This window comes from Nanorana parkeri, unplaced genomic scaffold (assembly GCF_000935625.1).
Source record: "Nanorana parkeri isolate BGI_ZX_2015 unplaced genomic scaffold, ASM93562v1 scaffold195, whole genome shotgun sequence".
In the NCBI taxonomy this organism is placed as follows: Eukaryota; Metazoa; Chordata; class Amphibia; order Anura; family Dicroglossidae; genus Nanorana; species Nanorana parkeri.
Genome location: NW_017306463.1, coordinates 1287826 through 1297849, shown reverse-complemented (window position 1 = coordinate 1297849; position 10024 = coordinate 1287826). Strand labels below are relative to the sequence as shown.

Below are 10024 nucleotides of genomic sequence, written 5' to 3'. Positions count from 1 at the left end.
ACAATTGAGCTCCAGTAAGGCAATCAGCAACATGCACAGGAAAAGGAACCGATTCCCAGTGTTCTGGCCATAATACGCTGAATCAGGATTGATGTGCGCTACTGCACACCACAGCTCTTTAGTCAGTCTTATTACAGAGAAGGCACAGAGATGACATAAGATTAAAGTACAACGGAAGGCAGAACTTTTTTCTAAAGTTTTGGATATAGTGGAGAGGGATCAGAACACCTGTCAGGTTTTTATTGGTGTCTGTATCACCTTCTATCTGTCCCGGTGACCGTTATCACTAAAAGTAAAAGAAAATATGACATTTTGGGATGTCATCAGAACAGGAATAGTTGGGAAGTCTTCAAATGGGGACACCAGATCTGGTGACCCCGCTGACTCCCCATTTCTCTCACTTTGGAGGCATTTCTTCTCCCTTCTTGTTGTAACTATTGGGCAGAACGTGAAGGAAAATCTCCCCAATAGGACACAGAGGGCCAAAAAAAAGTTTTGGCTTCAGTTCTGCTTTAACCAATAAACAAACATTCAATTGAGTATTTTGAAAAAGATGGTAAAAAAATTCCATCACCATTTCAAGCAATTTTGGTGAGCAAAAAAAAAAAAAAAAAGCACATAAAAGGCAAATCAAGCATTTGAATGATCATGGTAATTTCAGTACAGGGATGGGAATATATGTTTTGTTCTCATGTTGATATGAACACACAAAACATGGTTTATTGAGTTTCTTTTAATAAGCTCCCAAGCTTGAAAACACACTGCACAGAAAAGGTAGCTGCTGACATCAGTGAAAGGAAAATACACTTTGCAGTTTATGTACAGAGGTTTTGTCCATGGTCTAGAAGTAAAACGTTCCATTCTCAGGTTTGACAAACTGTTTTGTGATTGGTTGGTAGGGTTTAAAGGGGTTCAAGGAAAGTGCCTGAGCGGAATACAGAGGACACAATCTTTCCCATGCTGTTTATTGTGGCCTCGCAGTCTGAGCTGGACTCTGAATCGCTGCTTCCTGAGTAGGCTCCAAGGCCAGGTAAGATTCCAATGCAGACGGTGGCTGGAGGGCAGTGCAGTCGGGAGCCTGGGTTAGTGCTGCTTTCAACGGAGCTGGAATGACTCTCTGAAAAAAGGAAGAAGACACAAAATAGCAGCTAGTGTAAGATACGGCCGAGAAAGAAGATTGGTAAAGGAAGTGAATATGTGTTGTGCATATTTTCTTTATCATGGTCAAGGCTAAAAAATACAGTTCATGGTCTTTTTTTTTAAGCAAAATAATGATAAAATATTGCATATGAATATTATGTATTCTTCTATCCAGCCAATCCAAAGGTATTTGGCTCAACAGCACATAAATCTCTGGCTGAAAACCAGACAATATGCTACCACCTACGCTTGCATTTCTATTTATTGGCTTGAACCAACTGCACTAGAGGCTGACTCCCTTCGCCAGGCCACCATATCTACATCTCAGAACTGGACACAAAGGGGCCCATTTATAAACAACCTGTAGGACCCTTTGTCCTGTGAATATCTGAGAATGTTAATCTTGTGCGAATAATGGAACAAACGTTCTGTTCTTTTACTGTGTGTGTAATATATACACACGTACATATACATACACACACTATATTGCCAAAAGTATTGGGACGCCTGCCTTTACATGCACATGAACTTTAATGGCATCCCAGTCTTAGTCCGTAGGGTTCAATATTGAATTGGCCCGCCCTTTGCAGCTATAACAGCTTCAACTCTTCTGGGAAGGCATCCACAAGGTTTAGGAGTGTGCCTATGGAAATGTTTGACCATTTGTGAAGTCAGGTACTGATGTTGGACGAGAAGGCCTGGCTTACAGTCTCCGCTCTAATTCATCCCAAAAGGTGTTCCATCGGGTTGAGGTCAGGACTTTGTGCAGGCCAGTCAAGTTCCTCCACCCCAAACTCGCTCATCCATGTCTTTCCAACCATGTTGGAACACGAAGGGGCCATCCCCAAACTGTTCTCACAAAGTTGGGAGTATGAAATTGTCCAAAATGTCTTGGTGTGCTGATGCCTTAGGAGTTCCCTTCACTGGAACTAAGGGGCCAAGCCCAATCCCAAAGAGACAACCCCACACCATAATCCCCCCTCCACCAAACTGTACACTTGGCACAATGCAGTCAGACAAGTACCGTTCTCCTGGCAACCGCCAAACCCAGACATGTCCATCGGATTGCCAGACAGAGAAGTGTGACTTGTCACTCCAGAGAACACGTCTCCACTTCTCTAGAGTCCAGTGGCGGCATGCTTTACACCACTGCATCCGATGCTTTGCATTGCACTTGGTGATATAAGGCTTGGATGCAGCTGCTCGGCCATGGAAACCCATTCCATGAAGCTCTCTACGCACTGTTGTTGTGCCAATCTGAAGGCCACACGAAGTTTGGAGATCTTTAGCTATTGACTCTGCAGACGGTTGGCGACTTCTGCACACTGTGCGCTTCACCATACATTGACCCCGCTCTGTCATTTTACGTGGCCTACCACTTATTGGCTGAGTTGCTGTTGTTCCCAGTTGCTTCCACTTTGTTATAATACCACTAACAGTTGACCGTGGAATATTTAGTAGCAAGGAAATCTCACGCAACACCTGAATCCAATGATTTGGAGGGTGTCCCAATAACTTTGGCAATATAGTACAGATATATACACACACACACACACACACACACACACACACACACACACACACACACTACATTTTCCTTCAAAAGATAGATAATGTTTGAACAGTCTCAGATATTTGCAGGGCAAAGAGCTTGTTAATAAATACACCCCAAAGTGTATTGTGTGAGTGTTTACCAGTCACTGCAGTCATGATTTGCTGCCTGGAAAGGGTCAATTTAAAGTACCATAGAGCTAATTGACCATTTCAGAGGTAATGAATATCAGAAACATATTTCTGTGTACTCTCTGTCAGTTATAGTAATAGGGAGTAATATGTAAAGCTGAAGTCAACTTGTATTGCTTTTATTTTTTAGAACATATACAATATAAATAAATCCAGCTCAGATGAATGTATTCACAGTAACAATATAAAACTATTTCCCATACTATTAGCATTGTCTAACTTCAACCATTCTACTTGTGAGGAGGTTAAGAAGTCTGGCACCGATAAGAAATCCTGTGGCAGGTTTGCTGACATGAAATCCATTAGCAGCCACCTCTTCTCTCCTACGCAGGAAGGCCTTTGTCAAAACAGGCAGATCGCAATGTACTGAACTGCAGTAACCCACAAGAACTAATCTGACTTCATGTTTTATAATGGATTTTAATTACTGTACATCAATGTTATTCTTCCCACAACTTTACTGAACAAGTCCCCATACAGTGTTGACGTAGCTGCTAAAGAAATGCGTCACTCCTACGTGGGTAAGGGAATTTGTCATGAGAGAGATTTCTAGTCCAGCAATCTTTAATGTGAACATCATACCCTAAAAATGTCTGACTAATGGCCACTGTGCAGCTTGTGTGGAATCAATGAATAAACTCGGATCTTTTCAGACACACAGTTTTGTTGTGGGGGGTCATGTCACTTTTGACCAGCTGATAAACAAATGCTGGTGGCCATGCTCTTAAAACACATTAGGTCATACTATGCTGAGAAGTAAGCTCCGTAAGGAAAGCAACTCGAGTATTTGTAGCCAAACTAGTATAAATAGAGTAGGGATTGGTTAAAACTAGGGAAGCATCGATAACGATATCGGTGTTGATACTGGGCATTTTCACAATACTGCCGCTTCAAACTGAAGCCGGCGCTGTAAAAAGCTGTCGAGGTCCCCAGCAAGGTCCTGGCGGCCCTCCTGTGAATGGTGGCGGAGCCCTCCTCCTGTGCTGCAAATCTTCTCCTCCTCCATGCCGCTCGCACAAGCCCATGAGACCGACCGGTGAGACCGCACAGCCCAGCAAAGAGCCCGCACAGCAAAGCATAGACTCCGCACAGCACATCAGAGAGCCCCAACAACCCACCATAGACCCAGCACTTTCCTCCTGAGACCCCCGCACAACCACCTAAGACCCCGCACAACCCTCCTGAGATCCTCTGCTGAAGACATCGGGCCGGCACCCTGGAGCAGCACAGAGTATGTAGCTTCATATTATTCTGCATTAATGTATAATGCAATGCTGGGATATGTGGTCCTCTATAGCTGGTTGGAATTCAGAATTGCTGTATAATGTATCGCTGGGATTTGTAGTCCTCTCTAGCTGATGGTATTATTTGGCATTGCTGTATAATGTATTGCTGAGATTTGTAGTCCCTCTACAGCTTGGAGTCAGTGGTAGAGCTGACTCCAAGCTCTTTGCAGCTGGGATCAGACCCTGGTACTGCACATCTGTCCTAAAATCATTAGTCTGTATTGTTTTGGAAAAACTGTCACATGAATTTAAAAAAAAAAAGAAAAAAAAGTTATCGTTAATTGGTATCGGCGAGTACTTGAGGAAAAGTATCGGTACTGTCTGGAAAAAATGGTATTGACACATCTCTCGTTAAAAGACTTGTAGTTTTTTATTTTATCATCTGTCTCCCATTCTGAAGATTTCCCTTCACGCCCCGTCCCTGAGAAACAACAGGAAGTGAAAGGAAATCTCTCTAAAGGGAGAGGAAATTCCAGCTTAAAGAGTTGTCACCAAAAGAAGTGTGCCCATTAGAATGTTTCTCTTCATCTCCTCCTCTGCAGACAACCATTATATTTTGCATCACTTTCTGTCCCAGTGACAATGGAGAACCTCGCTAGCAGGGACTTGGAAGGAAAACGCGACAACAGCTTGAACCGTCCCTACTCTATCCAAAAACCAAAGAGTTTGTGTACAGATACACTTTTAATAAATCACAAAAGGGAAGTGAGCCGATTTACAATCCAATAACAAATCTTAGGGCATAGAAGAGATCCTCCTAGTTCCGTCTAAAAAATCTGTATGAGTAAACTGTGGCCAGTAGCGGAACTATCGACATAGCGACCCAGGCGGCCGCTATGGGGCCCGACCAAGAACAAAGGGGTCCCCCTGATGCCCTGCAGGCCGCCTGGGTCGCTAAGGCATCACAGGCTGTAGGACTGTCACTGGCAGCTGTGAGGAGGAACGCGCCGCTGTCTGCAGCAGTGCGTACTTCCTCACAGCCGCTGCGGTGGAGAAGGAGGCGGGGCCCGGGCCCAGCGGCGACCGCGGAGGAGGTCGGTGCCGGCGGTGGAGGAAGTCGACAGCAGATCGGGGCTATCAGCCTCCTCCAGGTAAGAGGTGTGCAGGGGTGTGACCAGCTCACCTGAGACCTTGCAGAGCCCACCATAGCGAGTCTATGGTGGGCTCTGCAGGGTGACTCTCAGGTGGGCTGTATGGGATCTCAGGTGGGCTATGCGTGGTGGGCTCTGCAAGGTGTCAGGTGGGCTGTGTGGGGTCTATGGTATGTGCGGGGTGTCCGGTGAGCTGTGCCGGGTCTCAAGTGGGTTGTGCGGGGTCTCAAGTGGGCTCTGCAGGATCTCAGGAGGGCTGTGCGGGGTCCCAGGAGGGCTCCCCGTGTCCTTTGGTGGGCTCTGCAGCAGTGACCGGGAACGTGTTTTGGAGGTTGGTCCTTTCTTTTTTCGAACTAAATTTTGCTATGGGGCTCTGTGATTTATAGTTACGCCCCTGACTGTGGCAAATCATTCAAATCAGCCAATATCTAGTATAGTTTGTAAATCTAGACAGGTATATATTTCAGCCACTGGACACAAAGCCAATCTATTCTATTTTTTTGAAAGATTTCTGGGTTTGCTGGCAGAACTTTAATCAGCACATCTCTACTAGACATTGTTTATGTTACAGCTTTAACTGAAATTTGAACAGATTTTTAGTCTGTGTGGATATATGAGAAATATTCCTGATTTATGAGCAGAACACAGCATCCAATACCCGGGTACATACCGTCACGTTCCTGATCAAGCTTCAGTTTCTTTGCACCAGGACTTTCGGAACTGCTAAAAATGCAAAATAAAAGATGGTTATATAATGAAATTTTATATTTAGTTAGGATATAAAAAAGGTACAGCCTGAAAGAGGCTCTGAATGCACCACTATGGCCTTTGTGACCTCTCTTTACTCCCTCTCAACACACGCAAAGCACTCCTTGGACAGTGAATGCTGCCTTCAGCAATATGTGGTAAACAAGAACACTCACAGTTACATAAAAGAAAACATGGCGTGAAGTAGTGATGCCACTTGTTCCCCATAAATTAGCAGTGCAATTCCTTGACTACAACCTCCAGCAACTGACCACCAAAACAGAAAAGTAGTTAACGTCAATGGATCAACTCTGCATGGCCAACTGGTAATGTCCAAAGTCTGAAGCAAGTCATCCATAGTCATGCACGTCATCTGAAGCAAGTCTGCAAGTATGAAGCAAGTCATCCATAGTCATGCACGTCATCTGAAGCAAGTCTGCAAGTATGAAGCAAGTCATCCACGTCATCTGAAGCAAGTCTGCAAGTATGAAGCAAGTCATCCACGTCATCTGAAGCAAGTCTGCAGGTCTGAAGCAAGTCATCCATAGTCATGCACTGCTAGCAATGTTTGGAGTAGCAATGCAGATAATGTCTGCAATATTAAAATTGCCAAATTGCCTTTCAGGACATATATGTATATAAGACCCCGGTCTAAACTCTGTGCTGGCCCCCTACAGGTCACATTAAAAGGGGCTGTGTACTGTTTGGAGTAAATCCTGTCATTGTTTCAAAGAGTTGAAGTGCTGAGAAAATTGCACTTATTCTTTTAGGTTTTTTGACAAAACATGTGAGACACTGGAAGAAAAGAAAATCTGTCCAACCAATCACTAGAGACATTTAAAGAACTCCAGCAAACAGCTAAATACACTATTGAAATATAGAAGGATTTAAATGTCCATTTTGGCTAATTATGTCCATACAGTTCTGAAGTTTACAAAGCTCTGATGCACAGCCCTGACTGGCAGGGGAGAAGACAAGATTATTCTCTGTTGTGGTTAAGTAACAATTACAGGTCTTGTCTCTTTCCCAGCTTGTGATTGGACAGTGAAAGGAGAAGGAGCACACTCATGAGGTTATCTTTTCTGTTAAGCAGCTCTCTCTCCTCCTATCAGCATGTCACTTTTTAGCACATGAGCATGGCAGCACAACTGACCGACTACTAGTGGTGCTTCTCCCTCTCCCAATCGGAGATCTGCTGTACAGTGACAGCAAGAGGCTGATATGTGGAGTCAAATTCAGTCACTTACAATACTTAAATTCAAAATATATTCAATCATCTATTAATAAATATAGAGTTGCGTTAAGGTGAGTCTTTAATTAATGTCTCCAGCCATTGTCCGTGTGTGTGTTGTAAAGTAGCCACAGCTACAAGCTTGCTCCCGTGATGGACTACAATCCCAATACAAATTAGTACATTAAATGTGAGATTATAGTCCATCACGGGAACGAGCTTGGTATAAGTAGAAATATAGACACTGGCACTCCAATAGCAAATCAAATACGTCTATTTATGGACATATAGGCAGCATAGCGCGATACACTCAATGCCATCGACTGTATCACGTTATGCTGCTCATACGTCAATAAATAGATGTATTTGATTTGCTATTGGGAGTGCCGGTGTCTATATTTCTACTTGTGATTATTACGGTTGCAAGCCGCCGATTTTATTATTTTGGAACAGTTTCGAGTGCGATAGGTTTATGGACTTTATCGAGCTTGCTATAACACACACAGGGACATCGGGAGCAAAAGTAGCTACCCTACAGAAGGAAGGACCGTGTCACTATTAATTAAGAGATTATTTTTTTTTATGCCATTGGCCCCAACCTTCTATGTCGCACTGCTCCTGCCAGCAACTTGGACTGAGAGAACGTCTTGTTATTAGGCAGTTTTGTCACAGCCTTCTTCTCAGGCTCCTTCTTCTTGTGCTCTGCGGATGTGGCTACTAATGTGCGGTCTTTGTGAAATATCGGTTAAGAAGAAAACGTTTTGAAGTAAGAATGTAAGTTTCCCTTTTGCGTGCTCTCTGTAATCATCCTTATAGTTCCACCGATACAAAGCCGTCAGACTGCAAGGTAAAGATAAATGAGGATACTGCAGAAAAGACATGCGCACACCCCACAGATTGCGCATACTCATAAGCCTCTCGAATTAAAGGCCACATATTGCCTAAACATCATTCTTTGTTTTGAACAGACTTGGCAAAAGCAAACACTTCTAGTCATGTTTTATTCCTGTCTGTGACCCCACTGGGAAAATTTACAGGGCTATTCACAAAAGGGTGAAGAGTTTGGAGAAGGCAGGAGAAGTGAACAATTTAGGCCAAAATAGCTGATCTGGAAAAATTCTCCAATTCAGCTCACTTTCCAGTTCAGCGATGTTGTCCTACATTGTTCCCTTCTCCTGCCTTCTCCAACTTCTTCTCCCTTTAGTGAATAACCCTGTTCCCAGCTGTGTGCAGTGAGATATGATTCTTCTATGGCTCATGGAAGTTGTCTGCAAAAAAAGATGTGCACGTGACCAGAATCAACGTGCACGGCTCTTTCTAAGGGACAGGAAGTGTGCCTGGAGAGAAGAGACACGGGAGCAAGCATAGCGGAATTTCTAACGGGATTAAAATAGTAAGACTTTATTTTAAAACATAAATAAATGTGGATTTGGAGAATGTTCATTGTATAGATACGTGTATAAGGAGACAAAAGCTGAGGGTTTTGTGTCGCTTTAAGGTTAAATAATGCTCCTTGATGGCGTGTGAAAAAAAACTCAACTCCATCCAAATCTCAAACTTTTTTTCAATATTGAATCCAGATCAAACAGATCTATATTGCCCAGCAAAGTATTTCTTTTGGCCAAGTACTTACAGTCTTCATGTTTCCAAACAGCAGCCTTGTACTTCCTGTTGAGTACAAGATCACGAGGGACAACAAAGTCTCCAGCAGCTCTCCATCTACTAGCTTGGAGAAGCGGGGAGCTTGTGTGTTTGTGCTTAAAAACACATACAAGGGTGGCTCATTGCTCCCTCTGTGATAATCGAGTTCATACATATATCATTTTTCCGCATGGGGCATGCTGGGGGCGAGGCTGGGAAATGCCTCACCTAGAACCAACGGTACTGCACGCCACTGGAGTAGTCGCCCAAATACTCAGTACCGGCACGGATACTAGTACCGGCATTGGTGCATCCCTAATATATACATTGCAGATTTTAAAAACCTTCAATTTAAAGTTAAAGGATATTAGAAGCTCGTTTAATTCTTTCTTTTCTTCTTCTCTCCTCTCCTTTTCCAACATTTCCTGTTTTCTGGAAACTTCATCAAGAAAGTCTGTTTCCTCTTTATCTAAGCCTCGTACCATATTTTCTATGGAATACAAAGACAAAGTTTAGTGTTAGCCAAGTATACAAAGTCTATTTATAAAAGGTTGGTGAAAGAATTATTTTTCATTTTGCTAAACCTCCCTGTGTGTTACTATAAACGATTATGTATTCACCGATTTATGAAAAACAGACATGGGAAATAAAAGTGCAATGTACGATGACAAGTAGCACACAAAACCATATACATGTAATGAAAGTGCACACTTATTCATAAGTGATCAAAGCAATTCCTCCTGCAATCCCATCTAAGAATACCTGTGCATGGAGGCTGATGTAAGCTCTTTATTGCTCCCTTTCTCGTGTCATAGGTCTCTAGCAATCCCTACACAGCAGCTGTGAAAATCTACTTTAAAGAAGCACTCCAGGAAAACTTTGTATTAACCCTTGCAGTGGGGCTACTACATGCCCCATGCTGCATGCTGGTGTAAGGACTTACCTTAACCCCTTCGTGACTGACGACGTACAGTGTACGTCGCCAGCATCGGGGCTGTTTAAACAGACTCCCGGCGACTTTTGCCGCCGGGACTCTGTTTAAACTTGTAGAGCCGACTGTCGGCTTTACAACAGAAGCGATCCTGGCGACTTACCTGTCGCCAGATCGCTTCTGCGTCCCGAAGAAGGGGCCGCCCCCCCCCCCC

At 43.6% G+C, this 10024-nt stretch overlaps 1 protein-coding gene across 1 annotated transcript in view; it reads right to left on the bottom strand.

The window, feature by feature from the left end:
* Positions 1-690: 690 nt before the first annotated feature.
* FAM192A (family with sequence similarity 192 member A) overlaps positions 691-10024 on the bottom strand; it is a 20029-nt gene continuing 10695 nt past the window's right edge. The window contains exons 4-7 of the mRNA XM_018555401.1: positions 9248-9369; positions 7838-7971; positions 5919-5983; positions 691-1117 (exon numbers count right to left, since the gene is read on the bottom strand). Coding sequence (XP_018410903.1) covers positions 903-1117; positions 5919-5983; positions 7838-7971; positions 9248-9369 — 536 coding nt within the window. The 3' untranslated portion in view covers positions 691-902. The remainder of the gene's footprint in view (positions 1118-5918; positions 5984-7837; positions 7972-9247; positions 9370-10024) is intronic.